The sequence below is a fragment of the Tamandua tetradactyla genome, chromosome 6 (genome assembly GCF_023851605.1).
Source record: "Tamandua tetradactyla isolate mTamTet1 chromosome 6, mTamTet1.pri, whole genome shotgun sequence".
Taxonomy (NCBI): domain Eukaryota; kingdom Metazoa; phylum Chordata; class Mammalia; order Pilosa; family Myrmecophagidae; genus Tamandua; species Tamandua tetradactyla.
The window spans coordinates 32,860,318-32,881,117 of NC_135332.1; the positions used below are offsets into that span (position 1 = coordinate 32,860,318).

The following is a 20,800-nucleotide window of genomic DNA, read 5'->3' on the forward strand; positions in this document are numbered from 1 at the left end:
TCAGGACAGAAGATGAATCAGTGGAGGATAAATGCAAGGTATAACACACTTTCCTCTGCATTCCCATTGCAGGTAGAGCTTTCTCCTAGCACAGCATAACATACTGTCACTCCCAACTCAGCAAAACATACTGTTTTTTAAGTGTCTCCTTAAGAGAATGGAAGCTCTTTGAGGATAGTTGTACACTATTCATATTTGAATTTAGAAACTGGCAAAATAATTCACACAGTAGGAGCTCAAATATATATTTATGAGGAATAGATATAATTCATTATAAAGAGGTTTTGGATTATTCATTATTTCATAGTAGTCATTCTTCTCTTTCCTTAATGAGGAAGATATTATATAGATCAATCAGACTTTGTCAAGCCCTGTGATGCAGGAATATATTTTCCCTAGTCAGATTCTCTTTTTGAAGCTGTTGACTATAATTTAGTTTAACTGTAGAAATGCTTTGTAAATCTGGTCACAAAAGCAACAGGGACTTAAGAGAGGTTAAAGGGATTAATGTGTATTTGAAATAAAGCAAGTCATAGTAGAGCAAAGAGAGTAGCTGGTTTTGCAAATTTAAACCTGATCCCTACCTCTTAACTCAAGCAAACATTCCTTTTCCCTTTTAAAAAGAAATCAGACACATGCCAGAATGAAAAACCACTTCCGCAGTGTTAAAGGTCCACTGTAACTGAACTTTTCTTTTAATTAAAGTGAGCACCAAAATTAAATAATATAACCTACAATGTTGTTCAAGCTCAACCTCTACCCAAGAAAGCTGTGTGGTTCTAACCTGTTGGCATTTTTCAGAACATTAATAATGGGAAAACTTTCCCAGGGGATGTCCTGGACTTTTAAGTATATTCAGACGATTTTTGAATTGTGCTTTCCAACTGGAACTCTTCAAAACAAAGTTAACACAAGTCTTTGGGTTTTTCAGTGCCTTAGAAGGGACACGTACCACCTACAATTGTCACAGATGAGTCGGTAAGGTGGTCCCTGACTGAGGTGGGTGACACGGGACTGGGAGGATTGCTACACGGTGGGGCTCACATCCCACAGACCCAACGCCGAGAAAGTGGAAACGGAGCTTAGTCAACGAGTAAGTGGGAACGATACAAACAATTCTTTTTCTCTTTGCTCGAGTTATGGAAACTGACAGTTGAACAAGAGGTAAGAACGTATCCAAAGGCCCATTGATTATGTTACAAGTGTTCCTTTTGGCGGGGAGAAGATCTTACATTAATGATTTTGTCCTAATGTTAGACCACACGTCAGTCCCAAAGTCTGGCTTTTTTATCTGAAATGTCTCATCAGCCCACTACTGGAGAAGACAGACGGAGAGGGAAGGGGCTGGAAATGAATGATCTCGACACTACTCTGTACCGGGCAGTGCTAAGGCTTTTACCTTGCACTACCTCATTTTACACAAACAGCCCTTTGAGGTCGATGCTATTATTGCCAGTTTTCCCATTTAGAAAGAGCCAAAATAACTTGTTAAAGGGCACACAGTAAGTGGAAGAGCTGGCTTTAAAATGCATGTTTGCTAGATGCTAGCCCTGAGGCAACTTATTTGAGTCCATCCTGAGATGTATGCAGGAAGAAAGAGATGAGAATGTTAGCAGCCAGGAAGACAAGTGACAAGGCTGTGAGGCTCTGCTGAGGGCTCTGATGAGTGAGATTGTTGTAACACTTGGTTATAAGATGCTAAATTCTTTGAGAACATTATGGACTGACTTCAGTCAGCCTTGCTATTAATATCTAATATTCCTTTTGTCTGGGATGCTGTCTTCCTATTTCGGCCATATTCATACTTCTCTTTTGTGTTCCTGTTTAAGTCAGAAAGCCTTCTCTGACCCCCAAATTTGAGTCATATGACTCAATAGCATTTTGGCTTGTGGATTTTTTCAGGCCAACGAGTAAAACCTGCTTGTCTGTTGTCCCCCAGCATAGTAGATATCTTCTGGGGTGTCCACTCAGTCCTCAGTGACTAACTTCTCAAGAGAGCTGCTCTCCCAACCACAGAAGCTGGTTATTCTACAGGTCCCCACGCCACATGCACAGCTGACTGGATTAGAGCGAACATCAGATCTGAGCTGAGAGGATCAAATCTCTTTGGAGAATTTGGAAATGGGATGAAGAGCCAGCTAGTCAGCCAGGCCAAGATGGTCTTGATTGGAGGGGACACTTTGGACTGAAAGAGGGTCATTTCTGCCCTCCATGCGTACAGAGACTCAGACAGAGATAGCTTGTAGAGAGGATGGTAATAAAGCAGACATGCAGAGATGAGAAATGGAAAAGGAGTTGTTCCCTGGGCTATGGTCCAGGCACCCTTGGGTCCTATGATATAGCCCAGAGGGCTTCCAGTAAATTCTTCTTTTAGCTTAACCTCGCATGAAAGACTTCCTGTTATTTGCACGCCAAAGCACCTTACATAAGACGCTCTCCGAAGGTGAGCTCTGAGATGACAGTGGTGATGAAGGTTTTTTCCCCTCTGGGTATCCCTAGGCTAGTACATTTCCTGGCCCTTGCTTAGCTCCGTGAATATTTGTTGAGTTGCCCTGAATGGATACAGCTCACCAGTCTAGGAGATAAAGATAACACTACCTGGTCCTCCCTCAAATTGCCGTCTGCTCCAGGAAACTAAAGGAATTGAAACCAAGAGCTGGTTGGTTCCATTGAAAGCCATGCCTCATCTCGCTATCATGCCATCCCATTTCCACTTTGAGAAGCCAGATGCGGTGCAAAGCTGAAAAGCACTCAGAAAAGAGAACAGCCGGAGAAAGTGACAAGCGAGACAGGGAATGAAAGGAGTTTGTTTTGCTGTGTGCCTTGGAATCAACTTGTTCTTTAATTAAAGGCAAAAAATCACCCTCCAGCTAGTAAAGACACCCCTAAGAAAATTAAAATAATGTAACTCAAGCTAAATGAATACTCCAGAAGCAGCACTAGAGCTTGGTAGGATTATTTGGATGCCCTGGAGGTTTTAAAGCAAAGCCTGCAAACTGCAAACTGTGTCTTTGAGCAAAAATATTTTCCCTTTTGTTTGACGGCAAAGGAGGCTAAATGCTGACACCACCAGGGATTTACAGAGCAATTTAAGGTGACAGAATCTTCCTGTTCTGGCTCTCTGAAGATCAAAATTGAAACAAAGCCTAAGTGGATGATGATGATAATTCCTGGGGTTTTTCCTAGGGGTGCTCAGTGTAGCGAAACCACTTAAATTGTAATTAAAATATACAAAGCAAAATGGTTCAAGGGGAGCCCATAGTTTCCATTAAAATACCTTAATAATCACAGAGACATTTTACTTGGGAGGTAGCTGAATGACCAAAACATATGAGAACTCACCCACGTGTGTGTATTAGCAGGAATGGTGGCGGTAGCCGAATAGGAGTAATAAGTTCAGTGTTTTAAGCATCATAACAAGAAAATGTCATGTGCTCAAGCACACAGAGTAATCTTTATCTTTTCACTTTTGGTTTCATATCAACTGACTTCATTTCCCACAATTTTACCTGAAAGGACATATGATGGTGGCTACTTATAAAATGTATACTTAACTTTTGAGGAAAACCTCTCCAATACCCCATAAAGATTTTAAATGCAGATCAATGTTTCTGACTCTCCAGATGGCATGGGGACCCCTCAATCAAGGTTTATATGAGATGATAAAATTATATAAGAATATTTTGCTTCCATAGGCTTCCTGGTGCTGGAAGAGCCCTGATTGAGCTACTACTAATTCTTATGTTTTTCAGATGTGGAAAAGGTGATCCAGAGAAGTTGAGCAGTTTGTCTAAGGTCATCTAGACATAGAGTGACCATATGACTCATTAAGCAAAGTGGGGTGCTTTTGGGAGTGAAAAGAGGTTCACACCTAGACCACCTGGCATTAAGCTGGATTGTTGCAGGCAACCAGGGCGTGGAATCACCCGATCTGGGCAGCTCCAGGCTTTGCCTCAGACTCACAGGGGTTGGGAAAATGCTCTACTTGCCAGTGTACTTTGGAAGGATGAGCTCCCATCCATGGACAGGGAAAGGGAGGTGAGGGTGGAGAGGGCACTTCCTTGCATGTGCTCGTGCTGATAAGATTTCCCTACAAGTCTAAATTGGGATTAGCAGGAGCTTAGCTCACCTGTACAAGCCTGTGTGAGTCTTCAGAAAGGACAGTCATGAGGACACACCCTGGCCAATGGATGGCTCCCTTGTGCAAAGAAAAAGGGACTCTTTCCTTCTGGCATTCCTACTTTAGGCAACATGGGCACTGACAAGAAAAAGGCATCAGAAGAAGATCCCAGGCCCGTCTTCTTAGAGGAAGATGACGGATGCAATTTTTAAGAATTTAACTTCTTGTCCTGACACCACTTTGGATTCTTCTTAGGTGCGGATGGAGGATAAAAATGCTGATTGCAGAAGATGGAGCTCGAAGATACATGCTGTTGATAATAAAAACTACTACTTTTTGAGCGCTCACCATATACTAGGCAATTATAGATATTGATCTTCTTAAGCCTCAAAACAAATCTATAGGATGGAACCGTTCTGTGACCGGATTGTGTAATGGTTACACAAATCCACACATATTGTATAACTCAATATGATTCAGTATAATTACTGTAAGATAATTTTTAAAATCATGCAAAAAAAAAAAGATGATATACGGTATAATTCCACTGATTGAGATTCAAGAAAGGGCAAAACTATAATGTAAGCAGATCAGTGGTTGCCAGGGGTCAGGAATGGGGGTGATGACTGCAGAGAGACATGAGAGAACTTTCTGGGGTGACGGAAATGTTGTAAATCATGGTCGTGGTGGTGATTACAAAACTATATATTTTTGGAAACTCATCAAACTATCCAGTTAAACTTGCTGAGTTGTATTGTAGGTAAATTCTACCTTAACTAAGTTGGGGAGGAGGGCAACCCTCTAGCCTGGGCACTATTTTTATTGCTAATGAGGGAAATCGAGGTACAGGGAGGTTGTGCAATTTGCCCAAGGTCTCAGCAGATAAGTGATGGAGCCAGGATTCAAACAGAGAAAGGAATAATTCCAGCAATAAGCCACTGTTCACAAAAGCAAGTCAGAGTTCCTCACCTGGATCAGGGTAACACATCAGCCCTAAAGAGGCATGACTAACAGGCAGGAAGTGCTTGACCACTGCTGAGAACCTTATAGAAAATGGCAGCTGCTCTGGGCAGACATTTGGGTCCACATGCAATTAGTCTTTCCTGGAGTAGATATAATTATTTGGTTTGTAGAACTGGTGCTCTGAATTCTGATGCAGGTATCTGCTAATCCCAGGGCCTTCCCCTTTTTCCTGGCTCGGATTGTGATTTAAAACCTCCTGGCTAAGCTCATTTTGCCAAACAGCTCCTGCAGGATTCATTTTCAAGGCTGAATTAAAAAATTTCTAGCTCAGCAAATAGATCCAAAGCAGTAAAGTGTGTTCACCCAAGCTACGTTCGAGGCTAGTGAATACGGTTTCTTCTGCTTTGCAGGGGGAAATAGATGTTTGTGCACATACAAATGTACAGAATGCCTTACTTATATTTTAAAGAGAGGAAACATAGAACTGTATGTCTCTATGTAACTTCCTGGTTGTGTGCACTTGAGAAAGGGAAGTGAGCGAGGCTACTGTTCTCAGCAGACACACAAAACAACACCATATCATTTGTCACATCACTATTGTGCCACTTGAAGAAATAGGCTCCTGTCTTACTTTATAGCCAGAAAAAAGGGCAGACTATCCGCAAGGCTGATGCAGAACAGGGAGGGGCTGGGAGATCAACTCAGGTAACAGAACAGGGCACTTTTGATTAGGGAGAAGGGACTTAGTCATCATCAAGAAGCTCAGAGGCAGAGACCGAGAGGTGAGGTGACTTGCCTAAGGCCATGCAGCACATAGCTGGAGCCAGAAACCTAGGTTCTAATCTTGGCTTTTTCCTGTACTGACCATGTGACTGATGACAGGTTCTTTAGCCTCTTCAAGATTCTTTTCTTCAGATAAAATGGGGCTAATGAGAGCTAGCTGGCAGGCTTATGGTGAGGATTGGGTTTGCTAAGTAAGGCACTTAGCACAATGCCTGGGACATAGTACATGCTCAATAAATGAAAGCTGATGGTAGTATTGTATTAATTCATCGTGATTATCCTGATGTGTATTATCTGAAGGGATTTCAACCAGATGAGTTAGAATGTTTAGGCTGGTTAAACTATAAAGTTCTATAAAGCATATAGCTTAAAAATCCCTATCACAGGAGTGTTTCCTTTCTGTGCTGCCCAATGGCTCTATAATGCATATTGGACTGGCCTTTTTAGCCTGATTTCACAGCTTAAAAAGGCTCAGAAAGGCTAAAAGACTTACTCAATTCTTCCCATATCAAGATCGTACAGCTAGTAAGTGACAGAGCTGGATTTTGAACTCTGATCTTTTAAATAAAAACGTTGCCTCTGTCCGATGGCCCGAGTGTCTGATTCTGAGGCCAGTGCCCTGTCCCCATACAGTATTCATCTTTACTTCCCTGCGGCCCCCTTCTAGGCCAAGGCAACCAGGTCTCCTGGAGACTGCCTCTAACAAGCTGATCCAATGAATAACCATGAGAGCCATCACGATGCAGTCCTTTTACTGGTGAGATGGGGATAGATTTGTAGAAGTTGGCTCTGGCTGGTATTTGGGAACAGATCATTACTTTCACTTACTATATCGTAGGCTACTTCAGTTAAATATTTACTTTCCAGAATTAATTTCCAGAATTCTGCCCCTTCTAACCAATTCTGAATATGAGTATGCCACAGGCAACTAAGTGGCATAATTCATTTGGGGCGACTATAAATCTAAGGCTTCCACTAGAAATGATGCAAAAAATTAATGGAACATGAAATCAAGTAAATGGAATTGAGTACAGTAATTAGTTCCTATTTTAATCCTCAGGTCTGTTTATTATCCATCAACTGGCGAACAATTAAGTCAGCATCACGGAGATGATTAGCTTTGTTTCAGCAAAAGTTTATCGGTATGTCATAGTAAATGAATCTGGGGTTCTAAATGGCTTTATTTTGAATTGTATAGCAGCACATCCATGGAAAGACTAGACATCTAATGATTTAATTGTGTAATACTGTTATTGGTGATTACTTGTATTTCATATTACTGAGCTGTTCTGGAGGGTTATTGGGGAGTGGGGTGGGAGGTTTCAAACTGCACAAAAGCATTGCCGAGGGCCTCAGGTTCCTATGATTGCCTTTCTGTATTGAGGCCAAACAAAGGATCGTTAAGCATTACCATGTCCATTTCAGTCTCCCAGTCTTTAACTTCTGTAGCTCTCACAATTCAACACTGTTATGGTTCTCAAATCGGTGGTATTTTTGTGTGTGTGTGTGTTGGGGTAGGGGGGTAATTTGGCAATGTCCAGTTCCATTTCCTCATGGATGCTCATCATTGCTCATATTTCTAAAAGAGTCTCCCAATGTCTTCCTTTTTTTTGCATGGGCAGGCACCGGGAATCGAACCTGGGTCTCCAGCATGGCAGGCGAGAACTCTGCCATTGAGCCACTGTGGCCCACCCTCTCTTCCTTTTTTAATTTGACTGCATAAATGCCCTTGTGAGGGAAATCTGCTTACTACTGATTCTCGGGTCACAATTACTCTGCTGGTTGATTACCTAAAAGGGCCTTCTGCATCCTGATATTTGATATAAGGGTAAACTTTGTTTGAAAAATTTTAAACCCCAAACCAAAAGTCAGGAAATTTGGGCTCTGGTCTTTATTCTACCACTAAATCTCAGTGACCTTGGGCAGGTCCTCTGACTTTTCTGACATCTGATTTTTGCCTCTGTACAATGGCTGGGCAGGAAAAGATGACCTCAGAGGTGTCTCTGACTCCAGCTGGGAGTACATTTGCTCTTTCCAAAAGCAGGGTCATCTCCTTATAGGCTGTACCTAGAAGTAGAAAATGTGATCTTTTGTGAAACCTCTACAGTTTGTGATTGACTCCTGACAGTGGTCATGGTGGCAGCGAGTAGGCAACTCTTAGTCACACCTTCTTTTCCAATTGATTTTATTCACGAGGCTTTGGAAATGGATTAAAAAAGCACCCCATAGTTCACAGAATTAGCAGCAGTATCTATCCCTTTAACTGGGGTGCCATGGGCTATTAAATAAACCAAGGCCCCATTCAACTGCACTTGTAAAACTGTAACAGGGACGGTCTCCATGATGACAGGTTCTAGGCTGAACCCTCATCAATTCACACTTAGTGTCTGTCTTTAATACTGTCCTTATAATATAACACCTTTCTCCCTGCTTTAGCCAGAACATCAGGGGGAGGTCGGAGTCCAAAGGAGAAGACTGGTGGCTTTCGTAACACCATCCTGGCGGGACCAGGCCAGGATTATGATGCAGGTTAGGATGGAGTTGGGACAATAACTTGACCTTAGCAGGTTGTCTTCAAATGCGATGTCTTTTCTTGTAGGCGCCCCACTGTGTCCATCCAAAACAGGCAATTCAGGAAGTTGCTTACTTGTCTGGGCTGTCCTTTCCTGGAAGCAACTATAAAAATGTCCAAAGGGAAAACAAATTCCTGGCCTTGCATCAGACTCATCTTCTGCTGGCTACCATCATCATGATCTCCCCATGTCCATCTGGACTCCTGATCTTGTCTTGTCTCTTGAAGGCCAGTTTGCTCTTGCTGGTGGAGGGGGGAGCTCCCAGTATCCGTAAGTTTAGCTTCCAACATTGACATACTCCCTAAATGCATTTTAGTAGCACATTGACGATCAGCTGTTCTCCTGGATACCTATGGTATCTGATGTCTTGAAGAATTCACTTATTTGAGAACAATTTAATGTTGTCTAGAGTTTCTGTTAACATTGATATTAACTTTATTGGGTTTACCATTATGACTATCAAATTCAATTCATGAGATACTGGACATAATGTAGGTACTCTGAAAGATACAGTCTTTTAAATTATCTTCATTTACTCATTCAATTTCTTTGTTCAATAGTATCTACCCAAAGCCTGTTACGGATGTGGGATGATATTACTCTGTAACAGCCATAAATTATAATCTCCATGGGAAGACAGGATGTTTCTACTAGACTGTAAATTTGCTAAAGGTGGGCCCCATAGCCGATTGCTCCTCAAATTTCCTCACTGGGACAGGATCCGGAGTAGGTGAATAATCTTTATTGTATGGCTTATGGGTATACTTTGACCTACACTTAATAGTGTGATAAAGCAGACACTTGAGTTAAGCCCAACCTTGGTGACTTGTCTGGGTGGTACCAGGTCTTAGTTTCCCCAGTTAAGGAGATTACACTAAGAGCAACTTCACCAAGCTAAAATTTGGTGATCAAATGGGAGAATTGACATCATTGTGGTTTGGAATTCATTCAAAGTCAAAGTCCATACAAAGTCCATATAAAGAGAATCCGTGACCTGCAACAGCCTCCAGCCTCACTCTGACTTCTCCGACCTCACGTCCCATCGTGCGATCCTATCACCATGTACTCACACTGCTCTGCCTGGGTGCCCTCCTGCTTTTCCTGCATCCTCATGGCTCTTTCCTACCTTAAAGACATTGCCCTAGTTGGTGTCTTTGCCTGATATGTCCTTCCCCTAGACATTCCCTTGGCAACCTCAAAAATCTCATCTTCTCCATGAGGTCTACACTGGCCACCTTGTTTAAACTTGTAACTTACTTCCTCCACTCCTCATCCTCTGTTCCCCCCAACTTGCTCAACTTTTCTGCCCCGCATCACACTTAACACATTGTAACTTACCATATAAATTTACTCATTTATTATGTTTATTATTTATTATCTCTTCACCCTTGTTAGACTGCAAGTGCCTTGCAAACAGGGATTTTTTTCTGTCTTATTCTCTGTAGCATATGGTATGTGCTCAATCGATATCTGTGGGCTGACTGAACAGATGAAGTCAGATTGCCAGCACTTTAACGATGGCCAGGTGTTAGCAGTGAGCTTCTGCAGCCATCTGTGGCCACAACTGAGCGAGTTCTAGATTGTGCTGCATAGTAATTGATTCATGTCTCTCCCATGTCATTCCAATGGATCTGAAATCCCTCCAGGCTGACAATTGTTCACTCTTTTTGTGTCCTTTACCACCTTTAGGATAAGGGTAGGTTGGTGTCCCATAAACACATTTTGAATTTACTCAAAACATACTCCTTTCCCAGAGAAATCCCAGCATGTGTTTTAGTGGTTACCCTGTGCTAAACATCCTCCCTCTTTTCTAGTTTCTAATGGAATCTGATGCCTTGGGTAGCCTTTATTGAAACACTTCATTTTTGACTTGAAAAATGGAGTTATTCATTGAAAAGTCAATGAATGCAACTCACCTCAAAATTTTAGGGAAAAGCCTATAAAGTTTTATTCTTGGGAGACCAAGAGTTGACTGCGTCACTGATTCCATAAATATCAATTAAGCACCTACTGTATGAAGCACTGTACTAGGTACTTGGTGCATAAAGACAAATTGTGCAAGACCCTAGTTCTTAAGGGGTTTACCAAGAGTAATGATTCTTTAAAAACAAAGCATATATTGACACTCTCCATGAGCCCAGATATTGTATGAGGTGCTGGAGATACAGCAATGATCAAGATAAAATTTCTACCAACAAAGAACCATGAATCCAATAGAAGTGAGAGTAAACTGTTAAAAATCCACCATGGTGGGTAATGAAATCTATCAGGTTTAGCAAAATTTTTCTATAAAAGGCTAGATAGCAAATATTTTAGCCTTGGCAGGTCGCATACAATCTCTGTCTCTTCTCCTTCTTTTTCACAGCCTTTCAAAAATATAAGCCACTTTTAGTTTGTGAGCTATATTTGGAGCACAGGCTATGGTTTTTTGACCTTTTTAATAGATGAATATATAGGATTCTCTGGAAATGGAGAGGAGGTAGGCCCTCGCTGGTTGGGAAGAGGCAGGTGGGCTTGGGAAGCTCTGTGGTGGATGTGGGGGAGAGACATGGAGCTGGCTTTCCAAGCACAGGGAACAACTTCACCAGGGCACCCAAGTAGCTTTTCCATACCTACTACCTGTGTATCTGTTATTCTTACACATGCCAATTCTCATTCCCCTTCAAATCTCCAATTGGGCATTTCTACCAGGAGGGCCCAACCTGGAGGCAAAGTGCTAATCTGATTACAGGAGAACTTCTCCCAGAGCCCTTCAGCCCTAATGGGATCCTGGTTCTGTGTTACGTGTGCTTCAGCATTTTTCATACCCTAGCACCCATCAGGACAATTTGATGTGAGTTGCTTATTCCTACAATTTTGTGTTGCTTTAGTGGAACCAGTCTTTCAAGGATGCAAATAACTGATTCCTTTAAGAGGAGAAGTCCAGAATTTTCTGTTTTTTAGTTTCAGTTATTGGCTCTGAAATAATTGTTTTCTCTTTTCTGATTGAGTCACTTAAAAACAACCCTATTTTTACATATGACTTTTATTCCCCCCTTCCATTAAAGAAATCTTATTTACATCACCATAGCTACAGCTATGGACTTTTTCCTCCTTCAGATGTGTTTTGAGCAGGATCAGAGAATCCAAAAGACTGAGACCTTGAAAGGTCAGTGAGTTTCCACCTCACCTTCAGAGGGAGCAACAACTGCGTCAGGCTGCACAGCTGTTCATCCGTTCTCTCCTTAATGCGATCCAGAGAGAGCTATTTCATAATCTCCTTCAGAAACAATCCTCAAATGTAATCTGCAGGACATTGCATTATAAATGTAATATTCCTCAATGGGCTGTATACTTCTCTGGGGCAGGAGCAGGGCTGTGGCCAGTGCCTCGGTCTGAGCCCAGAACACAGCAGAAGCACAATTGTTATGTGCAAAGGGGAGAAAAGGAGGAGTAGGATCTAGTCACAGATATTTTGGTTCAATTCTGTGCACCCCTTTGGCTCTTTGAAAAGAACAACCTCAGGAGGGCTTTAAAATGAATTTGTCCAATTTCCCCCAAATATGAAAGATTCTTCTAGTCTAGCTTCTCTACTGCAACTTAATCTACAGGCATGCATTCTTTTCAAATATTATCTTTTGTCCTGTTAATGTATTTGTATTCTTTTCAAAAGTACCCTATTTTATACTGACATTAATCTAACCACTTAGACATGATTAGCAAGCTAAGGGTCTTACTTATTAAAAACAGTTAATTTTCCCCTTCTTAAAAAAAAATTGAGACATTTGAATCTCTGACTATGCTCATTTATCACCAACCCCCAACAAGGAGTCTAGGAATTCTCTGGGTAGGACATGAATAATTTTTATAAAAATGCAGTTGCTGACTGTGTCATACATCCATGCAACTTTAAAAAACAAAGAAAATGATTACCATCAATTACAATAACCTCACCAGACAAGACTGCAATTAATCCACAGCTCTTCAGATAATGGTGGCTGCACTGTGCCAAGGAAAATGCCTGGCGTCAATTGACTTATCACGATCAGCAACGATAGATGGGGCAGATGGCAATGGGATTACTCACTGTCAACAAAATAAACACATGCTTTGTTGCTAGACATGGTACTTGGGTCCTCTCAAAGGATAACCAAATCTAGAGACCAAAGGTGGTTTTGAAGGTAGTGTAAAATAAAAATAACAAGCCAATCTACAAGGCAAGGTATATTTACTTAAACTGAGGTCGAACCTCAGTGGAATCCAATTGGGGGAAATTTCCTACAAGGAAATTATGGATTGCGTAGAATTTCAGCATTAGAAGATATGTTAAAGCTAATGATCCAACCACCCATTAGTATGTGATTCACTTTTATGAAGTCCCTGAATTTTATTCTGTGCTTAACAATTCCAACATTGGGAATCCACTACTTTGAGAGGCAAACTCATTCCACCGATGTAGGGGTCTCATTGTTAGAATAACTGAACTCTGTTTTTCTGTAGCTATTTTATGCATTGGTTCTGGGTCTCTTCCCTCAGGCCATAAAGAAGATCTTAAACTCTTCCTGCTCCCTAGACCACTTTAAATATCATGGAGGCCAACTGCTTATTCAATTGCTTTCCCTATGACATTGTTTTGGTGTCTCCAAAATTCTGGTCTCTGCACCTAAACCCACACTAGGTTGTCTAGAGACCACTCATATTGAGGGGGAAGGTAGAACTGTACTTATGCTAATGCTAACACAAGCCTGCCTTGGAGCAATGGATGCCTGTGTGGTCACCTCACTTGGGAAGCAGTTGTCCAAGTTCCACCAGTCTAGATAGCACCTCAGATTTGCCACGCCCAGGAGGCAACTGCCTCTGGGTGGCCTATTTTATGCAGTAAGGATTTGTTGAGTAGATCCTCATTAGGCAGAGTATGGGCTGAAATTGAAACAGTGGTTCCTACCCAAGAGCTCTTGGAAAATTCTTACACATGTCCATAACTGGACCCCGTTTTCAGAGACTGATACAGCTGGTTTGGGGAAGGACCTGAACGTAAATATTTTGAAAATGCTCCCCAGTTAATTATGATTTGTAGCTCTGTATAAGTGCTTTATTCATTGAGACGTTTATTTATAATGGACTGTTGAGACAGTGCCTCACAGATCTGCTCAGCAGACCCTACTTTAAAATGAAGCTTCCATCTCTGGAGAGCCTAATGCCTCTGGTCTGGGGTAAGACAGAAAAGTAATACGCTACGAGATCAAATGTATTATATTCTTCCCCTGAGGATTCTGGAAGCACCAATTTACTCCAAAATTGAGTTTCAATACAAGTTACAAAGAAACATTACATAGTGAAACAATGAGCACCTCTAAGGAAGTCTACATTTTAACCTGATATCATTCTATACTTTTCCCATCTCTTTTATTCATTCACTTAATGACTATTTCTACTCTGAGGCACTGGAAAAACAAAGAAATTATAGTAAGTGAATAAATGAGTAAATAAGCCAACAAAAATAAAATAATCACTAAGTTTTAAATAATCTTATTTTTAAAAGGAAGAGTTGACCTAATTTTGAATATTCTATAAATTAGACTGCAGTCCCATTTCTCTCAATTTGTGAGTTTTTGCCCTGCTTTCACCATACTTGGACCGGACAGGCAACTCCCAGAATTTCTCTTTTCAGTACTTTTGGCAGACATCCCTAATCAATTCCAGTATTTTTTCCTACAAATCCAGGAATCAGGCTCATATCCCTACTCAAGCCCGAAGGCTTTGTAGCTGTGACTGGTCATCAGAGGTGATGTACTCCATGAACTCTGTGTGCAGTTTCCCAGCACACAGTGCCCTGGCATGTCTGAGTGTCTTTGCTCTTGCTGTCCCTCAACTTGAGATGCCATGCCCATTTCCAGCTTTGCCCTTACTCTCTGTCAATCACCAAGTACTTCTAGTGCTCCTTATATCTGGAATTCCACTTAATTCTGACAATAACCTTGAGAAGTATTAAAACTGAGACTTTAAAAGGATCAAATAACACTTCCAAGATCACATAGTGTGTATCAAAGCAGGAGGGACAAATTCAGTCTTTTGACTTCAAATCAGTCTCCATTCCATCTCTTCACATCCCAGTCCAAAAGGCACCTCCTCCGTGAAGCTTCCCCTGATCTCTTCACATCCCAGTCCAAAAGGCACCTCCTCCGTGAAGCTTCCCCTGATCTCTTCACATCCCAGTCCAAAAGGCACCTCCTCCATGAAGCTTCCCCTGATCTCTTCAAGTAAAATCTGTCACTTATTTCCTTTGAGCTCGCTGGGGCCTTTGTACATCCCCATTACAGCCTGATAGTTTAGCTTACTATTTAAATACACCACTCTTTGGGCTCTTCTTTTTTTTAATTCTGTATCCCTGGTGAATAGAACAATAGCTAGGGAAGTTCTCGGTAGATAGATTTTGCGCACACATTAGAATCTGGCCACTTGGTTCATTAAGCTCATGGATCTATTTCTCAATGTATGGACTTGCCACTTAGAAACAGGTTTAAAGATGAGTTTGACAAAAACAAAACCAAACCAAGTCAGTAATAAGACATATACTTGTGTAACTCCAAAGCCCTTCCTGGATAGCATTTATTTAGGACTTGTAAAGGCAGAAACCTACTTATTAGAGTTTTGAGCATAGGAGGAACCCTGATCTCAAGTGATAACCACTTTGGGGTATAACAGAGGTAAAATGGGTCAAATTAATTATGTCCTGCTTGCCAAGTGTCATGCCTCAGAGGACATCTGTTTAATTTGTAGTTCTCATCTTATCATTGAAACTATGGTTGGCTTACTGCTGTGGCACAGATTCTGTACGGGTTGATGCTGGTGCACAGTGACACTCATTGTTAATGGTGGCACACGATGACATTTCCATTCTGCAGAAACTCAGGCAGACTCTTTAGTTGTCTGACATTTTATTTCACAGTATGTTACAGTTTTGTGCAAATAGGACTTATTCTACTTGAAGGGAGGAACACAGAATCTGGGCTGTTTTCCCTGAAAAGTGTAAGTGAAAAGGTACATGAATGATAAGAGTTTAGGTTAGAAATAAAGCTTCAGGGAGTTCTCAGGACATGAGTCACAGCAGAACTGCATCAACACCACAGAAACAACTATCCAGCCTCACTGTGGCTTTCTGTGGAAAATACCGGAAGCTCATTATGACTTCCTTGTCAATCTGCAACGGACAGGTGGAGAAAGGAAGCACAGACCTTCTCATTTCATTGATTCAAGAGATATTGTTCCATCTGGTAGCTCACCTCAGATATAAACAGGCATCAAATCTTAGTAGTTGGCACTTAACCTCAGTACTTCCAAAAGACTTGCTTACCTCCCCAGAGAAGGCCTGTCCATTCAAGAGGTGTTCTGACCCTTGACTGTCCTCACTTCCAAAGTGTAGCCGGATCTCCTCCAGCCGGTGGCTGTATGTCATGGGCCCCCCTGATATGTTGACCAAGTGCTCTTTGTCCAGGCGGAGGGACACATGTCTTCCAGTATTGTACATGGTCCCACTGACCTGCAAGACAACAAGTGACAGGTTAAGCAGGGCTCCTTTCCTTCCATTCCTCATCAGTCCAGCACAGTGCTTAGACAAATGCCACATGCTTCCTCTTGGATGGGAAGATAATAGGCTAAATCCCCATGAGAGGAAGGGAACCACAGCCTCCCCAGAGGAGTCCCTGCTGTATTTTGCATGGCATTGTAATTTAGGAATTTTAGGCAGGAATCCAAAGGGGGCTTTTCATCAGGTATGACTGATATTTTATATATCACGCCTTAAGATGAAACGTAGCTTGGCTCTCTTACCATAGCTATTAGGAATGTAGAGATGCTTCAGAAGTTCAATATTCAGGTGTGAGAAATTGGAGAGGGGTGAGAGGCTCAGAAGGGAACTGAGAAACAGGGACACCAATGGGTTAATAGGAGCAAACTCCAGTGGGAGTTCGAAGGCCTACGTATGAAGTCTGAGGTGCTTTGTCAGGAGCATCTTGGTGAGGTTCCTCACCAGCCCTTGCAACCCCATGTTGGGCTAAATGAGAGTTTATATCTTTCCTCAGAGCTTGTGGCCTCACTGCTGAACTAAAGAGATTCACACAGGCTTTCCTTTTCAGATTCCCAGGTTTATGCCTCACTCCCAATTCCGCCTTGCTTCAGACTCTCCAGGTTTCTGACATTACTGCTTTGCTGTTTTTTTTTTTTTTCTCCATCTTTTTTCTTCTTTGGACTTGATCTCTGCTTCATTTTCCTGACTGTAATCTTAGTACCTCCCAACAATTTTTTCTAGCACTCTGGTTCCCACCCATGCCCCTTCTGCCTTTTCTCCTGGGCTGACTTCAGGAAGCTTTGCACGGACCTGGATGGAATGCTTCCAGGTTCTTGGACATGAGTTACTTGGACTTTCTTCCTGCTTACTCTGACTCCTTTTAACCCAGCCTTCCATCTTAGGGATTCCTTAGGGGCTTCGCATAGCCTCTGGTACCTTCATTAGACAAGGTTTGCACGTATTTACTCTAAAGAACACTAAATTTCACCTGCCCCCTCCACCTTTCTGACACCGGTCTTGTGAGTGATAAATCAGTTTAGTTCTGTGGATTTCTCACAGTGGCAGAGACATTAATACTCATCAAATATTTCATTGACTCATTTCCCTGCCATCTTACCGTAGACCTTGCTATTTTTTCATGTCCCATTTTATGCCTTTTTGCAGTGTTGGCCATGGGCTGTAAGGAGACACTGTTTCAGCCTAGCCACTTCTAGTTTGAAACAGTAAAATGCTTGTGGGCAGTTTTCTAGTCTCTCTCTTCCCCTACTGTATTAACCAAAGAGGTTACGTGGAAGTATGTAAATGTGATACAGCTGCAGATGGAGTATGTAACAGCCTGAGTCCCTGGGGTGTTATGTATGGATTCCAAAAATGGCCCAAATCCTTCCCCTCCCTGTACTTTTACCCCTTATAAGGTGACTTTGTAGCTGCCCTCATCAAGATAGGAGTCCAACCCTCGGTTCTAGGGTGGCCTTGCCACTTGCTTTCCCAGTAGCTTGCAATGGGTGCAACCTTCTAGTTCTGAGATTTGGCCCCTAGAGACCTTGCATGCTTCCTTTCTCTTTACAGGAATCATGAAATCATCATGCCAACAAGTGTGCACTAGACTGCTAGAGATGAGACATATAGAGGACCAGAAGAGGCCATCCTGGACCAACCATTCCACAACCGACCCACTAGCTGACTGGCTCAGCCAAAGTCAACCTAGCGCAGCCCAGACTGGAACTAACCTCTGATCCATTGGCTTGGGAATTAAATTGGTTATTTCAAGCCACTTAATTTTGGGGTGGTCTGTTACGTAGCAAAAATTAACTGACATACACTGAGCCAATCAGCTTCTCTCACCTTTGAATCTGGAATTATAAACAGAAACTTCGGACAGTCTGTATTGAAGGCCTAAACTGGAAGGTTACAAAGGGTTGACAGCCATCCTCTTAGAGCCCAAAGCAGCTGGAAAGTCAGACCAGGGAGAGAGAAGAACAAAGCAGATGTGCCAAGCAAGACAGAGTTCTGAGAGAGCGAGAGTGAGAGAGAGAGATGGAGAAAATTACAACTTGTGATCCAAATTCTCTTGCATTTCCTTTTTCCAGTCCCTTCAAGAGGCCTGTGCTGTGCTTACATAAATACTTTCCATCTGTGCTGGTTTGAAAGGATGTATGTACCCTAGAAAAGCCATGTTCTAATCCTAATCCCATTTTGTAATGGCAGCTGTTTTTTTAATCCCTATTCAGTATAGTATGTTTGAAACTGTAATTAGATCATCTTCCTGGAGATGTGATTTAATCAAGAGTGGTTGTTAAACTGGATTAGGTGGAGGCATGTCTCCACCCATTTGGGTAGGTCTTGATTAGTTTACTGGAATCCTATAAAAGAGGAGACATTTTGGGGAAAGGGAGATTCAGAGAGAGCAGAACGAAATAGCTATGAGAAGCAGAGAGTCCACCAGCCACCGACCTTTGGAAATGAAGAAGGAAAATACCTCCCGGGGAGCTTCATGAAAAGAAGCCAGGAGAGAAAGCTAGCAAATGATGCCATGTTCACCACATGCCCTTCCACTTGAGAGAGAAACCCTGACCCTGTTCACCATGTGCCTTCTCACTTGAGAGAGAAACCCTGAACTTCAATGGCCTTCCTGAACCAAGGTATCTCTCCATGGATTCCTTTGATTGGACATTTCTGTAGACTTACTTTAATTGGGAAATTTTCTTGGCCTTAGAACTGTGAGATAGCAACTTATTAAATTCCCCTTTTTTAAAAGCCATTCCATTCCTGGTATATTGCATTCCAGCAGCTAGCAAACTGGAACACCATCTTACCAATAAATTTATCTTTTTCTTAAGTTATCTATTCCTTGTATGCAAATGATCCATGTCAAACACTCTACTCTTGTTGTCCAGTCCTAAATAAATGCACAAATAGTATGAGGTAATGAGACCTTCCTATCTTTTCATGTCCCATTTTATGCCTTTTTTTTTGCAATACAATGGTTTAACTCAATTTCATGTTTGACAGCACACTTGCTTTTAAATAAAATTTATTTTTTGTAATTATTAAGATAACATACACGCATTATATAAAGTTTGGAAGATATGAAACAGCTCAAGGAAATAAAAATCAGCCACAATTTACCAATTCACCAATAAAGACCACTAATATTTTGGCATGAATACTTCTCACACACAACTATATATGCCTATGCTTTTATGAGATCATTTTATGTATGCATATGTATACTCACCTATATAAATGATTTTCACATGTGTGTATATATATATGACTATAGTTTTCACTAACATGCATGCATTTATTTACATGTCATTATTCTTCTGCAATATCATTTTGAAAGGGTCTCATAATATTCCATTGTAAAAATACTTGTCTTATTTTTGATTCTTTACATTGCCTCCACTTTTACTCTATTGCAAAAAATAGTACAGTGAACATCCTTTGCAATTTAGGGATATACTACTAATCCAGGGACATTTTATTAGGCAAATTCTGGGTCAAATGGTGTACACATTATTATAGCATTTAGTAGGTATTACACGTCCATCTGCTGTGGAGAGTAGAATCCCACAGAGCAAAGCCTGGATCTCTGTAATTCTCTTTGAATGACGTTAAGCACATAAGATGAGACTCAATCCAGTAACATCCACAGGCTTCTAGGGTATTCAAAGCAGCACAAAAGGAGCTGTTCTGAATTCTTAAAGCATGTATGCTCTATAACACTGGAGAAGTATCTCGGGTTTCCCTGAACTTCTAGAAATACTCTGGGTCTGTCCACTGTTTCTCAGAGAACGGTTACCCAATGAAAAAAATGTGGGGACCATGTCATATGCTTGTCTGAATTTTCTCAGGACTTAGAAACACTGGCACTTAGTAGATGGAAGAATCTGGGGCTCTGGAGTCAAAAGACCTGCAATCCACCTCTAGTAAGCTGCATGACTTTGGGTAGTTTCCTTAATTTCTTAGAGCCTCAGTTTCATTAACTAAAAGATAACATTTCCCCATTGACTGGGTACCTGCATTGGTCCTGCCCACTGCTCAGAGTCTGCTAGAATATAATGCTGTTTGCTAAAAGTCACAAAAAGAACTCTGACTCCTGCACTGTGATGATTCACTTGTCTCTTGCCGGAGATTTTAAAGGCTCAGACATGGAATGCATACAGGATTATTTTGAAAGCCACGAAGCAAACACAAAACCAGGGAAGTCAGGAACAAACTACTGTGTGTTCCCGTTCTCCTGCTCCACTTCTAAACCTCTTCTGCACACACAACTTCCTCCTCCCTCCCTCCCTTCTGTGATTCAAGAAGTATTTGCTGCACCTGACTGTGTGCTAGGTGCTGGGGATAGAATGGTAACCAAACCAGGTGTGGTCGCTACCCTCAAGGAGTTCACACTCTCCATTATGAAGAGACTAGAGTTGGGGGCAGGAAGTTAAGGGGAATCCACCTGAAATCCTACCATTCGCCTGTGTGCCCTTCCAATTAGAAGCAATGCCCCCTTTATTCCCATCCTTTTCCTAGACACTGAAATAACATTAATTTGTATTAATCAAAAAAAGCTGTGTAGCTGAGGTATGGTTTGTTGCACTTTAATTTAAAAATAAGGGCTTGACAACATTATGTATGATATCTAATGGTACATCTGCACTGTAGTAATTAACATTGCAGCAGTGTCATTTTGTCTGTAATGCTAATTACTGGGTTTGCAATGAACTACTTTGGTGCCCAGCATGTTGGAAAAAGTTGTATTATTGCAGACCAGGAAACTGAGCTGAGTGGAGAAGTTAAAGCTGCAGGGGACATCTGGGT

The 20,800-nt window shown here is 41.6% G+C and overlaps 1 protein-coding gene across 2 annotated transcripts in view; it reads right to left on the bottom strand.

Annotated features, from left to right (window-relative positions):
- Window positions 1-20,800, bottom strand: part of CA10 (carbonic anhydrase 10) — a 498,625-nt gene that overhangs the window by 81,906 nt on the left and 395,919 nt on the right. For both annotated transcript variants that reach the window (XM_077163066.1, XM_077163067.1), the window contains one exon: window positions 15,773-15,958. In XM_077163066.1, the coding sequence (XP_077019181.1) occupies window positions 15,773-15,958 (186 nt within the window). The remainder of the gene's footprint in view (window positions 1-15,772; window positions 15,959-20,800) is intronic.